At 41.2% G+C, this 18,001-nt stretch overlaps 1 protein-coding gene across 1 annotated transcript in view; it reads right to left on the bottom strand.

Annotated features, from left to right (window-relative positions):
• The window catches only part of CDHR4 (cadherin related family member 4), a 39,406-nt gene extending 33,326 nt beyond the window's left edge, over positions 1-6,080 (bottom strand). Inside the window, exons 1-2 of the mRNA XM_039334055.1 lie at positions 5,979-6,080; positions 4,214-4,234 (exon numbers count right to left, since the gene is read on the bottom strand). Coding sequence (XP_039189989.1) covers positions 4,214-4,234; positions 5,979-6,051 — 94 coding nt within the window. The 5' untranslated portion in view covers positions 6,052-6,080. The remainder of the gene's footprint in view (positions 1-4,213; positions 4,235-5,978) is intronic.
• Between the last annotated feature and the right edge of the window lie 11,921 nt (positions 6,081-18,001).

Genomic DNA, 18,001 nt, shown 5'->3' with positions numbered 1-18,001 from the left:
GTTATTTGTCGAGCTCCTGCTCAGCATACTCTCTTCCGAAATGTAAGGTATGTTTTCTACCATAAGCAAGAAATATAGCAGGAATGTCAATGAGGCATGATTGAAAAAAAACAAGATGATTGAAGGAATTCATACATATTCAACCATTGTCACAGCCACCATCTTCACATTTTATCCACATCATGTGAATACCCCTGAAACATAGGGGGTCCTCTTAGGCACAATGGGAAAACTGGTTCCTGAAGGATGCTTTAATATTCCCCTTTTCTCCTGCTACTTGCCTCCCCAATTATGAAACATTTATGCCCTCTGAGGCAGGACTCCAGTGATTGCCTGTTTTCCTGTATTTTTTCTCCTGTTGCTTTTATCCTTCTGAACAAGTTCTTCACCTAGCATATAAAGAAATGTGCTCCTAAATTCCTAAAGTCATCGTGAGACCCCCAAATTTAGGAGAGCTGTTTTGTTAATAGCGTGGGAACACATTCATGCACTGCAGGAGAAAGTCTGAACAAATATTTGTTGGAATGTAGAAAGTACAGTAAGCAGAAATGGTTTAAGAGGATCCAAAAACATATCTAGCTTTGCCTTTATTACAGATCATCCTTCTCCAAGCTTTCTGAATGCTTTGGATAACAATTTACAATGCTGGCTGAGAACGGTGGGAGGTATAGTCAAGAACATTTGCACAGTAATGGGTTTGCAAAAGCCTTGCACTAATCCAGGAGTAGGCAACCTTGGCCATGCTGGCTCAGGAATTCTGGGAGTTGAAATCCACCAGTCATAAAAGAGCCAAGGTTGCCTACTCCTGCACTAATCTCAGCAAGCCTTTAAAAAAAATCCTTCTTTCCTGAAAACAATGTCTTTCAATGAATTGTAGTTAAACTATATTTAATGAACACAGATTCATGATCCATGGGAAAAAATCAAAAAACCTGTTCTTTAATGATAGGATATAAAATTATATAGAAAACCTGAAGGTCTGTTGGACTATTCTAGGGAGCTAAAATGCACAGGCTCAGTTGTATTAATTTTACTTAGTTTCAATAAAATTATTACCCATTCAGGAAATATTTTTCCTCCTTAAGGAAAAGATTTTACACATCCTTTCTCCTTTTCAAAACTACTTATACAATTCTAAACCAATTAATTAATTAATAGTACTGGGGGGAAATAAAAAAGGGATGCTTTATGTATCGATTTTGGCAACGCTCTACATTTCCTGTTGAAAAAGGAATTTGCACAAAAGTGAAACAACTATCCTGTTACCTCAACCAAACATTTATACACCAACATAGCTGGGAAAGAAAGGGGGCAACTTCCCTCAATTTATATAGGATGGCCTGATTTTTAGGATTCTGTATGGTTCTTCAGAGGTTAAAAAAAAGAAACATATAGCTACATAAAGAGGGAAAATTCAGCTGGCATAGTAAAAATAATTAGTAACCATCAAGCTTTTTTATAAGACTTATTTGTGGAGTTGACTAAAGAAATCTGTTATTCTCAGAAGGAATCAGTAAATCATTTAGCCAATTTGCTATCCAGTGGCAAGCTTAATTGACATTTTCTAATCTTGTTTTGAACAAATTGTTAAATGAAATTGGGCTGTGATAATCCATCTCAACTATTTGGGCTTTTATTACTGATACATAAAAATGAGAAAACATCTTCTGCCCAAGGTTTTAGGGACCAAAATACTACAGCTTCCACATAGGAGACACAGAGGCGATATAGTGAGCAAAAACCAGAATTCTGATTACAGTACTGAAAATCTCTCTGCAAGCAAAGAAGAAATTTTAATGAAAAGGATAGTCTGCTAACGAGGCTATGGAAAGAATAGAGCCAGGTGAGAAAAACAATAGAATCTCTGGCTGCACATTGTGAATTGCAATTTGAACTGCAGCTGATTAGCAGCTTTTTCTCTTGAAATGCCCCAATTCAGACATTGGTCTATAACACTGAAGAGCAGCAAAAGTTTTCCATGTTTTGGACAGGAAATGTTTTCCTTCCCACTTGGAGGTAGCAAGGACTGAACAGGGAACCTTCTGCATGAAAAACCTGAGCTTGCCCCCCCCCCCCACTCCCGAGGTGCACAAAGGCTTGCTTGGCAAGACACCAGCAATTTGAAATAGATTGTTGAGCATAACCCTGCAGTCGAACATCAGAACCCTGAAACTAAGGGAGGATGTGCTGATTCAGTATATTTCTTTCCTGGTACTGAATTTGCCTTTATATCTCATTTTACTATCTTACTATCTTTTGAACAGTTGGGTTTTTACTCTCATTGCCATCCTGGATATCAACTTTTAGATCATGAGGGAAATTCCCTAAACAGGGAAAGATAGTGGCACTCTTCTCCTCTAAATCAAATTCCTATAAAGTGTTTGTATAAATATGTCAGATGTAAGTCAGGAATTGTAGTTTTTAGGTGAGCTGGGTGTAAAAGAACTGGTCAAAAGCCCCCAAGCCCTCAAAGAGCTTGCTGATCAATCAAGACTCAACTGGTTCAGAGAGTCTCTTCTTAACCCTTCTTTCTTCCACAGCAGCCCACCGAGATGGGCAGAATGTGCCCAGGGTTTGATGGCATTTTCTGCCGTTCTGCAACACTTCATATTCACCCTCCAAATAAAGCTTTGGAGTATGCGGGAGTGTAAGCGTAACCCATGTCTGCTGTATTATAAAGCAATCCTCTGATTATGCTGTCTGAATTGGGATCACCCACATCTCTTTTCCCCAGGATGTCCTGGTCTCCTGGTGCTGGAGCAAAGGCTTGGAGTGAAGATTCCTCCCGTGAGCCTTCGCATCTCAGAACTGCCCCACTACTGAAGGGAAAGAGCATTGCATCTAGCACAGTGTTTCTCAACCTTGACAATTTTAAGGCATGTGGACTTCAACTCCCAGAATTCCACAGCCAGCAATGCTGGCTGTGGAATTCTGGGAGTTGAAGTCCACATGCCTTAAAATTGTCAAGGTTGAGAAACACTGATTAGCAGAATAGCAAGGAGGAGATGATCAACTGAGGACAGCTGGAAAATTGAAAAAAAAAAGATTAATTCAAGAGCCAGTTCTCTATGTTATATGTCTCTAAAATAATTCCATGCCTGGGTAAAGAAGAAGTGAAACCTATTATTAATCACATGAGATGCTTCCTGCTTCTTCTCAGGTCAAGAAAAAAAAAAAGCTTTTCCCCTAACTACTCTGAATTCCCAGTTCTCAGTTGCCAACAACAGATATTCCTCGTGAAGTGGCAGTGTATTTTTAACCTAATAAATTTCAACCTAATTAGATATATTGCAGTTTTTTTGTTTTATTTTTATAATGTTTAATTTGGCACTAAGTTGCCTTGAAAGCTATGCTACTAGGTAGAGTGTGTCTTTTTCTTCATGATTAAGCAAATACATCAAATTTCCATCATTCTGTAGGCTCCAGATATGTTGGAATTCAGCACCCATAATTCTCTGCTAACGTCTATGTTGATTGGTAGTAAAGACAGAAACCATAATAGAGGAAATCTGGGTGCCAGGTAGAAAAAGACAAAATTAAATTGAGAAATGAGTAAAGTAAATTTAAAAGACATGAGAAAGTAGATGAAACTTAGATAGAAAGAATAGGGAGAAGAGTTTAAATAAGAGTTTAAATAGCACAATTGGCTGGTGTTTTATTGTCATTTCTAGTTTATTTTATTGCCTTTTTGTAGTTAATTATTTGAGTTAAGGTAGAAACAATAAGGAATCTTATAACACCTTAAACGGATGCACTGAGTATCAGACGAGCTCATATGTGATAACTAATACTCCAAGGTGCCACTGGGCTCTCTGTTGCTTTTGCTTCAGCAGACTTACACAACAATCCCCTCCGGAACAAAGATTTTCATGCTCATTAAGACTCCAGAACGTTCTTGGCCTCCTCTCATCCATCATTGGATTCTAAAATTTCCTAGGGTGCAATCATATTGTTTTAATCAAACACTGGACATTTTGTAAAGCTATAGCCCTAGGCAGCCTTGAGGCACCCTGGTGCCTCTATGCCCATCTGGTGGCACATGTACTCACATACATATGCTTGGCTATAATCCATGTTTGTCTATATGAAGAGCAGTCAGCTTTGTTTTCACAGCTGTCACACATCAAAGACTGTTCTTGTCCTGCCACTAGCAACCTTGTTTTCAAGCCATAGGTGTCTGGCCATTAAATATGGAGTAAGCAAGTTTCCTTACCTTCAGCTCCGAAGTTTGGATCTACAGGTGGGAAGGAAATAAAAGAGGAACATTTCTTATGCTCTGCCTGCTGTGAGTCGAGTTAACTAGCAAATGTTACTCAGAAAATTCACTGCTAAATGAGAAATAAAGGCAAATGTTCCGATTGCTTTGAACCCATTTTTATGGTGCAGTTGCCTTGCCTCTTCCACATAATTTTATGCTGTTCTGCTATTACAGTGTTTCCCAAACTTGACAATTTTAAGGCATGAGGACTTTAACTCCCAGAATTCCACAGCCAGCAACGCTGGCTGTGGAATTCTGGGAGTTGAAGTCCACATACCTTAAAATTGTCAAGTTTGGGAAACACTGTGCTATTATTTATGCCATCATTTTCCCACCCAAAACACCACTAGGTGCTATTAATCATTTTGATTCACAATGCTCCATTTGGATTCACCCCTTCTTAGGGAAGGATGGAAAAGTTTGCTCCAGTTTCTTTTGGATCATCTTTACATCTAGTTCTCTCCTCCTCCGAGAATCTAATCAAGAGCACCAACACTGCACTAATTTCCTGTGTAAATCAGGGCAGGGAATTCAGAGGCTCTGTTCCATTGTCACAAGGAATACAGGAAACCCCCTTTGGGGAACAGGGAAACTGCTTTTGTAAGACCCAGGATTGCCAACACTTCCAAATGAAAAAAAAAAAAAAAAAGATGGGGGAGGTAGATTCCTCCAGATCAAGGAATTAAGCCTGGGTGGGGGGGGACAAAGGAGTGGAGACCCCTAATTAGTCTGGGCCTGAGGACAGATCCAAACAGATGACCTGCCTGTTAAAGGGCAGAGCTAGCATAGGAAGAGCAGAGCAAGAAAAACTGCCTCCCCACCCACACACACTTATACACACTCCAGGCAACACCTTGGAAAACAAACACAAACTAAGTAACTAAACAAGCTGTGCCTAGGTCAAGAGCTGCTTTGTTTTTGTTTTTCTCTCTTAAGAACTGGCAAGGGGAATGGAAGCCATTTGGTTTTGATCAGCCCTGCTGACCCAGCTTCAATCTCTGAGCCTCCCAGCAGACGCAGAGAGACTGCACTGGAGCTAGCTGGACTGGGTCACTTGCTCTTTGGCAAGTGGGCTTTGACAAATCCCTGCAAGTGTAATTAACACCAACACCCAAATTGGAGGGACAGTCTTGGTACAAAGCAATTGCTGCACTTTGCCAGGAGGCCCATAGATTCCCATGGGGGGGGGTTTCATTTCGAGAGCCCCCTCAAATTCCCTCAAGAACCGTGCAGCTCATGTTCACTACATTACACATAGTATTTGTGCAATCAGTAGTCACAGTCTACAATCACACGCTTCAAGAGATCTGGGGGAAGTATTCTCCTAAAGCGCTTATCTACTTTCGATTCATAGTCCATTCTGTCCTTTCCACAAGTCTACAAGGCTGGGGCTCATGTGTTATCGGATGCACCTCTCGCAAGCCTGACAACACTTTGGGGAGGGTAATTAGTTCCCTCACCCATAGTTCAAAAGAAATAGTTCCCTCATCTATAGTTCAAAAGACGAGCATTGGGTAGCATCGTGAGGTCCTCAATGCATCACTAATCTTGATTGTTTTGCTGCAGACGTTTCATTACCAAACTAGGTAACATCATCAGTGCTAGTGATGTCTAGCACTAATGATGTTACCTAGTTTGATAAGGAAACATCTGCTACAAAACAACCAAGCTCAGAGAGCACTAAGGGCACCACAGTTCAAACGCACAAGCAAGCCCTTACCTCTCGTCCAGGCCATGAGGAGCAGAAAAAGGAGTAAAGGCCTGTCCCACTCCACTAGGCCAAGCCGCTGCATCTTGTCAAAGTCACTGACTGTCCTCTGAGTCTAAGGTTGCCAGATTGTGTTGCTAAAAACACTGGGCTGGGCAGGACTTGACACAGCAAAATTCACTTGTGAAAGCTGTAACCCTTTGCTACAAGAATCATTTTCTAAGAAATGGGGGGGGGAATAAATTAAATAAACAAGTAAATAAAACCCTGCCCAAGAAATGTTGAGAAAAATCCAAGCCACCTCACTGTTTCCGAGCTCATCTGAGCATTTTGCTGCCATTCCTTTGTCCAGAAGTGCATAAAATGCACTCCCCAAGATATTATGGGCTACTTCAACATAAGCTTTAGCTTTAAAAGTCTTTTCAAAGACTAGTTCCAAAAATAGGGCACGATTATTGGGTGTATAACTAATTCCATTTATATTTGCTGTAAGAGGAAGGATCATCCACTAAAGCTCCTGATTTCTTTTAATCAATCAATTTATTTATTGTTTTGACCGTCATAACAAATAATACAAAGCCTACAGAGGGCTTATAGAACAGAAACTAGGCTCCTGATTTTGGAAAACATTGGGGCAAAATCTTTAGAACAGGAGGGAGAAATTAAACACATAAATAAAGTTCCATGACAACCATGAAGCAAATACTGTTTGTACATTTTTCTTTCTCTTTCTTTCTTTCTTTCTTTCTTTCTTTCTTTCTTTCTTTCTTTCTTTCTTTCTTTCTTTCTTTCTTTCTTTCAGGAGGCTGCAACTTAGCAAATCAGGCTGGGAGAAGGAAGCTTGTCCCCTTTCCCAGCGACTTTTTCTGAATGACCCCGTTGCCAGGCACATGTCTACTAGAGGACGAGACCTTTCCGGAGCAGAGACCGGGTCGTGCAGGCAGAGATTGCCAACGTCTTCGCGGGGGAGGGTTGGGCAACCTCAGCAAGGAAGCCTGGAGCAAATCTTTACTCAACAGTGTACTTCCTCGGAGGCTTCCTTCCTCTACTCCACCTTACAGAAGCGCTGTGGAAAAAAATGGAAGGGAGAGACAAACAATAGAACATTAATATGCAGAAGCTGAATCATAAAAGCTCACAATCATTTCTCCTGAGGCGGGAGGGCGATGTCATATCCGATGCTGCTGCTGCTGATGATGATAATGGAGGAGGAGGAGGAAGAGGAGGAAGTAATTCTCCGTAATGCCACCTTTCAGACCTGGTATGCTCAGAGTGTCCAGAAGAATGCGCTGTTGCGCCGTGGTCGCGCGCTTTGGCTGGAGAGCGTCAGGCAGCCTCTTCTGCTGCTCCCGAGGTCACTTTCGCGGGCTCTCCTCTGGGGCAAACCGCCTCCCTCCCGTAAAAATCCGTTCGAAGCTGCTCGCCGGAGGCAGAGCTGCAGCCTTTGAATCTTCGGGACAGGCTCGCCGTCATGACCGTGTCCATGGAGTAATCCTAGCAATACGATTAGCATTGTTTTCAACTTTCCAGTCTAGTTTATCGCTCTGATATTTCCTCGTGGTCTCCCATCCAAATAGGGCCGACTGATAGAGGGCAGCAAAGAATTTATTTATTTATTTATTTATTTATTTATTTATTTATTTATTTATTTATTTTTGTATCTCTGGGTTTCCATGTCGTCCAGACTTTTGCAGATGCATCTGGTAGCTCTGTCCTGATTAAGACTGACCCTTCTTAATTTTTCTGGAAGTTTTTAAGAGGAGACTGGACAACCATTTGTCTGAAATGGTATAGGGTTTCCTGCCTGAGCAGGGGGTTGTACTAGATGACCTCCAAGATCCCTTCCAACTTTACTATTATTATTATTAATATTATTATTATCAATTAGGGTCTGCTTGGTGTCCAATGCTACTGGTACCCGCAGTGGGAGGGGTTTTTGGATGCAAGATGGCAAATCTGCCCCCCTCCCCCCCATCATATAGTGGGCCAGAAGAAAGTCAGAAAATCTGCCCTAGTAGAGAATTTTTTTTTTCCGGAAATGCAAAGGATATAACAGTTTCCCTATAAGGAACTGCAGTTATAACCTGGTTTATACAGTAGACTAAATAGCCATTGGTTTCACCATGTTTTCTTCAATAATGCATGATACGCTTAGCCATCATTTACAAACTATGGTGAGGCCTTAACCTAAGCTAACAAAATACACTGTGATTTAATGTATTGCGTGGCCCAAGCATGTAAGAGGATTCTAAAAAGAGAGATTTAAGGAATGCCAGGCTGGAGGGAAGAAAACCTTAAGTTGCAGCTGTGGTCTGCAGACTTGGGGCTCCGAGGGCTGAGGTTTGGGCATCTGCAGATTTGAATTTAAATTCTGCTTCCATTTATGGTTGAATTTCCACCTTCGTATTCTTGCACTCTGATGCACAGGCCCTTGAGGGGATTATTCAGTGAGCTGGATTATGATTTATCTGACCTGTTTATGCTTAACCTCATTGCTTTGGGGAATGGCTTATGACATTTTGCAATGCTTTAATTTGCCTTTTATTTGAGACATTATGCCCTGTCCTCCCATTCTGGATGTGGGTTTCATCTTGGTTTCTTTGTAGCTGTGGGAGACTGCTCACTATGATTCAGTTTTATTGATTCAAAAAACAGTGGCATATAACAGTGCAATGCATGTATTCTCAGAGCTTTTGGCAGAATTAATGGGCATTGTTAAAATTAAGCCGGAGCCAGCCTGATGTGGCGGTTGAGGCACCAGAAATTGTGAGTTCTAGTCCTACCTTGGGCACGAAACCAGCTGGCAATCTGGGGCCAGTCATTCTCTCTCACCCCTAGGAAGAAAGAAATGGCAAACCGCTTCTGAAATCTTGCCAAGGAAAATGCAAGGATTTGTCCAGGCAGTTGCCAAGGTCAAGAACTGATTCAGAAGCGCAATAAATAAATAAATAAATAAATAATAAAACAAAGTGCAAAAAAGAAGAGATAACCCTGCAGTTTGGCCTAGATTGCAATGTCCTGGCAACCCTGAGAATACAAGAATCTGGATGGGCATTTTCAGGGGAAACAAATGCAGATAAATAGATGAAGAATGAACACTTCATAGCAATGGATAAAATACTCGCAATTGTGTGTAAAGGCTCATAGCTGAGAGTTGCTGCTGCTATTAACTGCTAAAGAAGTTGCAGAGAAGCTTAAATATGTTGGATTGACACTTCCCCCCTCCCCAACTTCTATGTGACTTTAGTACCTATTCGTCCTTCATATATATGAAGTTGGAGCAGAAAAAGGAAGTTCTCGTGGCCTTGGCGTGAGGCCCTGGGTTGGGGGGGATGGACTTTTGAGAGGGTTTTGTGCTTGAAGAGAACTGCCAAGTATGGGGGGTGGAAGGCTGCACATCCGTTTCTGCAGCAGAGGAAGAACTCAGCTCCCAAGTTATATATTTCAAATTCTATAGTGTCTTGGAAGGAAGGCTTGGCTGACTGAGTCAGGAAACTCCAGAGAGCAAAACCGAATCCAAAAAACAGCCAGAGATGTTAGAGAAAAAAGGATGTTTTAACAATGAGTGGAGATCAGAGGCTGAGAAGGTTGGGGGAGAAAGTCCTGATGCGTATCTTAATGTCTTGTTTCAGGGACACTGTGCACAGCTCTTTGAAATGTTAGGTTTCTGCACAGGCTCCAGTGTGGACCATTCACATGTGATTGAAGGCATCAGCATACCAAGAAACCCAGATGGGGCCATAGTCCCCTGTGTATCTCATATGTTCTTTATTTTATTTTTATTTTTTTTGAAAGAAACTTGATTTCTATACAGCAATGCTGTTTGTCAATTGAAATACGGGTCATTGTTTTTATTCAGACCGAGCATTATTATTTATTAATAATGCATAAGTGTTTTTAGTAATATCCATGGCTGTATCAACATTCAAATCCTTTTTCTCTGTTGCTTTGTGGACCCTGTTGCTGAAAGCAGCTTATAAATATTTTGAAATAAATAAATACATCTTCTAAAGTGATCTATGCTGTTGGGGATGGGAGAGGAATGGAGAGAATCCCTAGAATACAAATTTCAGGCATCTTATATTTAGGTTTGCCAACTGACTAGAAAAAAAAAAATGCTGGCCTGGCATTGCCTTGTGCTTTTTAACAACAGCTTGAGGTTCAGAAAACAATAAAGTTCACAGCATGTAGATAACCAGTATCACTTGCTTGTCAAGCTGCTGTTACAGGCACTGGCGAGTTGAAAAGTTGCCAGTCTTTAAATTAATCAGCTTGCATTTCTGAGAAATAGCTGGAGCAAAGGAGAATTCACCACAAGGCCTTGTAGGCTTTGTAGCCCGGTCTCTTAGCAAGCAGTTATTTCAGAGCAGGGATTCTCCTGAATCAAAGCAATCCAATATAGCAGGGTTGGGTTCCTGCTCAGTCTAGGATTCCATGGTCCTTGTACACAGCAGAGAGGTTTTCTCCAGAAGTTATACTCCGGCTGATTGCAGCACAGTTATTTTCTTGGAGAAAACTTTCAATAGGGTCAAAACGGCATAAGAGTGGCATTCATTTTCTCCAGAAGCCTTTATCAGAGTGACTGTTGCAAGACAAAGAGAGAATGTCAGGAAAGAAACATAAAGTCCAAAAATAAGGCCGGAAACCTTGCTTGCATTTTAGACTCTGCCTGGAGATGGAGATTGCACCAAGTATCCAAGGTCGAAAAAATAATGACTGTCCTCCCTTCATGTCTTTCTTGGGTAAATTAAATGTGCTCCTTGCTAATCTAACCTGCAAATCTTAATAATCCTGGAAAAGGCAAAAGTGTATGTCTCTGTGTTTGGATTTATCCAACTGTGAATTTTGGATTATATTTTCCTTTCTTGGACTGATGAACCTAAACTTTTTGAACTCCTGCAAAAGTAATTGCTTGAATTTTAAGAAAAGAATGGACAGCACCTACCATATGTGAAATGGTATAGGGCAGGGGTAGGCAACATTGCCTCTTTTATGACTCGTGGACTTCAACTCCCAGAATTCCTGAGCCAGCATGGCTCAGCTTGGAAACTCTCCCTTTCCCCTCAGCATGGCTGGCTCAGGAATTCTGGGAGTTGAAGTCCACGAGTCATAAAAGAGCCAAGGTTGCCTACCCCTGGTATAGGGTCTCCTGCTTGAGCAGGGGGTTGGACTAGAACAGGGGTCCCCAACCCCCGAGCCGTGGATCAGTACCGGGACGCAACATGCCAGCAAAGCCCCATCTGCGAGATGCAGGCAGCACACAAGATCACGCACTCTCCGGTCTGCAGAAAAACCTCTCTCCACGGAACCAGTCCCTGGTACCCAAAAGGTTGGGGACCTCTGGACTAGAAGATCTGCGAGGTCCCTTCCAGCTCTATTCTGATTGATTGATGGCAAACACTCCAATCTGCAGCTGGGTTCTCATGTGGCCCTTCTGTGAAATGTTGAGATTAACAATAAATCAACCAGCAGTGCGATAGCTGGACTTGTGAGCAAGACTGAATTCAAGGGCCGGAAGCTTCCTATCCATTTTCCAGGCAAGCCCTCGCGCCAAAGGATGTAAGTGCAAGCCTGACCCAAAACAGTCCCATTTGGGAAAGCTAAACAATTTACAAAATCTTCTGAAGTGGGCAAGCCCTTGCCCTCAGACTGCTCATGCCCTTCTCCCATGCACCCCCACCTCCCTCAGCCTCCCCTTGCTGGTTTGGAAGGAAAAGGCCTGACTTCCTGCTATAGAAATGGCCTGAGCCCAGTGTTGTCCTTAATCTCTTAACAGTGGGTGTGTAAGAAGGAGCTGCTGTGGCTTGTACCTGTCAGCCCTCAGGAATGAGGAGGAGGAGGAGGAAGAACTGGCAGCCTGGATGGGGTACCCTCTGCACAGCAGGCAGCTTGTTTGACAGTCCAGCTTGTGCCAGCTGGCTTGTGAGAAGAGCTCTCCTATTGCCTGCCTCCCAGTTCCAACTGCACACAGATGCCTTTACTTCTGATTGTGGATTCAAACCGGGATCCTGGTTTGGCAGGGAGATCCAATTACAGGGCCACGGTCTGCTGTGGGATTACTTTAGGGCCCTGCTCACTGGGTTTTTCTGCTTGCGTCAGTTGTGATGGTTTTAGCTGCAGTGCTGTTTTCAGAAGAAAGGGTTTCTGTGAGGATTTTGCTGGGCTGAATCTTACCACCATTTGTTAATCTTTAAGTAAAAATATTGCAGTGGTTGGAATTTCCTCTGATTTAATTGCTGAGGATGAGGTCAGTCAAAGAAGGACTGCGTAGGAACACACTGCTCAGGGCCTCTGTGTAAATCAGCCCTTAATCCACAGGACTTCTGTTAATAGAGCTGGTTGCCAATCTGCATCCAGCTCAGCAAACAGCTACATACGGTATATGAGCCCAGTCTCCTGTTTCCAACAGGGCTCTCAGTGTCCCCAGGAAATCCATGAGGTGGACATAAATAAAACATCCCTTCTCTAGACAGAAAGAATGCGCTACACCCATATATTGATACAAGTTTGGGGTTTTTTTTTTTTAAAAAAGGCTCCAATGGCTCAAGTAAGCAAGTCAAGCTGTCTCTATAAAAATAGTGCTGGTATTATGGGTGATTACACTGGATTTGGCATTTTTGTCTACCTATTGAGTCCTTCCCTAGGACATGAGATAGACAGCTATTGTTGTTGATGGTGTTAAAGGTATTGTTACTATTATTTTATTTTAGTAGTTGATGGTAGGCATATATTTACTTATATATTGCTTCAAAAAATGAGCAGTGCTGAATGAGAACTGGGGATTCTTTTCCCAGCATTGACCACTGTGTACAGAGTCAGCCCGACATTGTTAAAGCACGTTATGGAGACTTTTTAATTAATTTCATTTCCACTGAGGGCATTACCTCTGCTCTCCTTCGCTAATAAGGGAGCTCTCAGATACTTTTCATAAGAGGCCCACCAGAAGTAGTAAAATAAACTACCTCTCTAGGAAAGATAAACAATATTATGAGTCTCCTGCTTTTGACTGTGATGATATTCTATGGCAAATTTACATGGCAGCCCTGTAGTCTATCAAAAGGAAACCTCATGGAAATCATGGAATTTATTGCTATGTTGTAGAGGAATCTAAGGTAGCTCAATCTCCTTGAGGTCCAAAGCAATTTAGCTGTGACAACTTTTGTTGGATGAAACCCAGTGGTGGGATTCAGCTGGTTCGCAACGGTAGCTGATTTTTTTGTTGCCCAGGCCCAAAATGGGCTTCCAGAAGCAGCATCCACACAGAGAACCAGTTGTCACATATTTGAATCCCACCACTGGTGAAACCTAATGACCTTCATAGATTTTTCAGAAAGTTTTATATGCAGTTCTTTTAGCTGATTGGAATTCTAAACCAACACTTTTAATTGGCAGTATTCTTTTTTTTAAAGTTTTTTATTAATAAAACAGTTAAAACAAAAAAGAACATAACATGTCGTTCCAGTATATATAATCCTAACAATTTGTATCTTGTCATACTTATAATTCCTAATCTCTATATATACATATTTTCCTATATAATACACTCAAATTTGTTTCTCTATATACTAGCATACAGTTTTATATACCACAATCTTAACACTAACTTAAAGCCCAAACAGTTCTCCTTGACTCATACCAGCAATAAAATTTGTCCCAGATTTCAAAATAGTCCATTTCTGTCTTGTCCTTTAATTCCATAGTAAGTTGTTGGCAGTATTCTGATTGTACTCCAACTGATTCCTGCGATAGATTGATTTGATTTAATTTCTCAGAGATGGACCAGAGTTTCTCAAATTTTGGTGAGAAATCGATAATCTCTTCCCAATGGACAGGATATGATAAGAATAGACCTTGCAGATAACAAAGAAATAAAAAATAATAATTTCCAAAACTCTTAATTGGCTTTAGCTAGTATGAGACTTCAGTATTCTTATCAAACCAATTTCATGATTGTATGCAAACGTATATATCAATGTTCCCAAGCTGCATGTTCATGCTTGAACGAAACAAGAAGAATCTTTGTCTATGGTTTTAGAAAAGACCTGATAACTAAGATCAGGCTTTAAATCTACTGGGAAGGGAGGGGATAAGAAAGAGTGGTAATTTCCCAGCATCGGAAGAATAAAGGGAGGAGCATTCCAATGAATGAGTTGACAGCCTATATTAGACAAGCTAATCCAAGTGCCTGGAGAATGAAGCTAAAGGATTCTAAAAAAAAAAAAAAAAAAACCTTAAGGGGAATAAAGATGTAGTTTATTGATATCAAAATTCAAATCCATGGGACCAATCCATGGGGAGCTGGGAGAAATGTCATCATAATAATTGTGATGTCACTGTAGCTTGTAGAAATTGCCGTGATAATATATCTTCTAAATAGCAGGACACTTATGGTTTCCAAAGGGGGTAGCTAAGTTGGATTTTTCCTACAAAGATATTACAATCCTGTGACCCCCTTGAAGAGAAACAAATTGATTATCAGTGTTTTACTGACTTTATCAGTATTACAACTTTGCTTGCAAAAAGTTCATAATCTAAAGTAAACATCAAGGAAGATATTGAAGGGAGTGGAGAGAAGGGAAAAGAATAGCAAAGAAAACAGATGCAGTGTACATACTGTACTTATAATTGGTTACCAGTGGGAATTGAAGATTAAAGCAAACATTCTTTTTAAGAAAAGGGGGTGGCAGATATGAAAAAACAGAGAAAATAACCTTTCCCTGTGAACGTTAGATTGGGCCTTATTTTATAAACCTTTATCATGTTGCTATCATCCCTTTTCTCCTCTTTTCTGAATTAAGAGACCCAAACAGGATACCCTTTCCTTGTAAAGAGTCAGACATTGCTGGCTGAGAGTTGAAGTCCATACATCTTAAAGTTGCTAAAGTTGAGAAACGCTGTTATAGACACCTTATAATACTGGCAGTCCTTTTTATAATTTATTTCTAGCACATTGTTTACTGTTCCAATACATGTCCTACAGACTATTATTTTAATTTTCTTATAGATTGTGGTCCTAAGATAATTAAACATGTCAGAAGTTCAATCCTACCAATGTGCACATAAATGTCATGGCTTTGGGGGGGGGGGTGTCTCTTGATACTTACTTGCCACTTTTTCTTGTTTCCTACCTTTTTTGTCCCCCTGATAGCTTCCCTAGAATAATTTGAGTTGTCAACGAATGTGGCTCCTTCATTGCTTGCTGCCAGTTTCAAGCTATTTATGTATAAGTTGAAAGGCAGTTGCCACCAAATAATTCTTTTGTAACCCTTCAGTTACAAAAAAAAAAAAAAAATGGCACTTGGTTCATAGTTTAACTATTTACCAATCCATATCACGGCTGCCAAATAAGTGGTGCAAAATCAGAAGATGTGGAGAGACCTGGCCCTTAGAACCATCAAGAATCAGACATAACTGAATGGACATCATCATCATTCTCCTCTTCCTCTCCTCCTTCTCCTCCTCCTCATCGTCATTGTCATCGTGACTGCAAAATGTACTTGGGAACCTTTGCAGAAATTCTGTTCCCACATCTTCACTGACACCTTTTTGCTTTTTGCTGGATAAATTATAGATAATCATGCTTTCTCTTAGTTTGCCAAGAGCCCTGGGCCAGGGGTAGGCAACCATGGCTCTTTTATGACTCGTGGACTTCAACTCCCAGAATTCCTGAACCAACATGGCTGAACTTAGAAACTCTCCCTTTCCCCTCAGCATGGCTGGCTCAGGAATTCTGGGAGTTGAAGTCTATGAGTCATAAAAGAGCCAAGGTTGCCTACCCCTGCCCTAGGCTAACCACTGTGTAGTTTTCTAGTCCATAAAAATGGATGATGGTGTTTAGGTATTAATCAGAGGTTTATCGTGTTCGTTTTTTGTTTAAAAGTTCACTTTTGGGATTTAAATCCATCCAGACCTAATGCATGCTACTTTTTTTGTGTGTAATGAAGGCTGGAACATCATGGCTGCATTTGCACAACACGCTAACCATAGTTTATTGAATTAATCCTATTGCCAGGGATTGCATGGTACAGTAGTCTGTGCAAGCTAATCACAGCAAGGCAGGGTGGCTTTGCACAAATTATAGAACTACCAGATCAGACTGCAAAGAATATGGGTGACCATGAGAGAAAAAGCAAAGAGTAAGAAAATTCAAATGCTTTGATTCATCTTGAGATCATCTAGAATCTGTAGCCCAGTGTATTCATAATAATAACATTTGGATTCTTATACTGCACAAAGTCTGGATGTTTAAAGAGTCCTTTGTAACTGTTTGATTCTTCCAAGTTAATTCATGGATATCTGATCAATGATTTATTGGATTAAGTCAATGGCCCAATTTTCCACAGATTAAATTTGAACTGCAAAAACATGGATGATCAATAGGTGGCAGCAAAGAGAAGATACAGGAGAACTTAAATTCTTGCAGTTGAGATCTGGGGGACCTACACATATATTAAGCCACAAACAGCCACAACACTAGCCTTCTACATTTTGTCAATCCAACTTAATTTTAAGACTCATTAAGACTCATTTCCTGGAGGGTGAGGGGATATGTTCTATATCATTCTGGGAACAGAAAAAGTAGTTGCTGAGCTTTTCACAAGACAGATAGGAAGCTCTGCAGGAGCAGGAAACAATTTGTAGTGAAATTTTGGAACTGTACAATATTCCATTTCAATCACTATGATATTTGTTAAACATACACAATCACAATTTAGATATCGTGCTTTTAAAGAAAATTGTTATTGCCCCAAATTATGAAGATGAATATTTTAAAACATTATAAAATCCTAAAATAAGCCCAGCTTTCAGATGCTAGGATTTGAATATATCTTCTTGGAAGATACATTCATGATGAAGTATTTGTGATCCTGCCAATATGCAGAGTACATTTCCCTCCCCATCGTCACAGCCATTCCTCCCGGGCATTTGGACCAGGGCTTCTACTGTGCAGCATATATCCCTGCAAGCTTGAACATCTGCTGAATGTGGGTGGTGCTGGAAAGCAACAATTGTATGATACCAATCATATAATCAGAAGTACAGATAGTCCTCAAGTTACGACTACAATTGCGCTCAAAATTTCTGTTGCTAAGTGAAACATTTGTCAATGTTTTGCCCCACTTTTGCTAAGTGAAACATTTGTCAATGTTTTGCCCCATTTTACGAATGTTGTTGCCACAGTTGTTAAGTGAATCATTGCCTTTCTTAAGTTAGTAACACGGTTGTTAAGTGAACCTGGATTCCCCATTGACTTTGCTTGTCAGAAGGTTGCAAAAGCCGGATCACATGACCCCAGGACACCGCAACTGTCATAAATTTAGTCAACTGCCAAGAATCTGAATTCTGATCATGTGACCACAGGGGATGCTGCAACCGCCACAAGTGTGAAAAACGGTCATAAGTCACTTCTTTCAGTGCGTTGTAACTTTGAATGGTCATTAAATGAACTGTTGTAAGTCGAGGACTACCTGTATGTATCAGTAGGAAGAATGAGGTATGGTTAAGAGTGAGTATGTATTATAAAGAGAGTTTCTAGTGGAATGTGAAATTTCCCCTTTATTTCTCTGAGTGGGAAAAGCGCCCTGCCTCTTTCAACAGTCGCAACTGGCAGGACGAGCGGATGGCTGGTCAATAAGCAGCAGAGCACCCAACGCTGCGTTGCGATTAATAAACACACGAGGAAAAAGACGTCAATTAGAGGTTTCGCGCCCCGGGGCTGCCTTGTCTCTAGGGCAGGATTTGGCCATCAGGGCGCTTCTCGCCGGAGTCGTATGAGCGCTCCCCGCCTTCCCCATAACCGCTGTGCCCGAGGGGGTCCCCACCTCCTAGCGGACCGTTTGCCGCATCGGCCCTTCTTTCCATCTGCGAGACCTTTTGGCTCCTAATATGGGTTCTAATTAAATTACAACCGGTCCGCGAAGCTCAGGTTTCAGCAGCCGTTTGGCCCGCTCATTGGCTCTCGGTCGAGCAAAGGGGACCAGACCTCGGGCGCCCATTGGCTGCTGTGTCGTAGAGGGAGGGGTTCGGTCTAAACC

The sequence above is a fragment of the Crotalus tigris genome, unplaced genomic scaffold (genome assembly GCF_016545835.1).
Source record: "Crotalus tigris isolate CLP2741 ecotype Arizona unplaced genomic scaffold, ASM1654583v1 scf7180000017625.6296891, whole genome shotgun sequence".
In the NCBI taxonomy this organism is placed as follows: Eukaryota; Metazoa; Chordata; class Lepidosauria; order Squamata; family Viperidae; genus Crotalus; species Crotalus tigris.
Note: the sequence above shows the minus strand (reverse complement) of the source record. Positions and strands in the feature narration are given on the sequence as shown.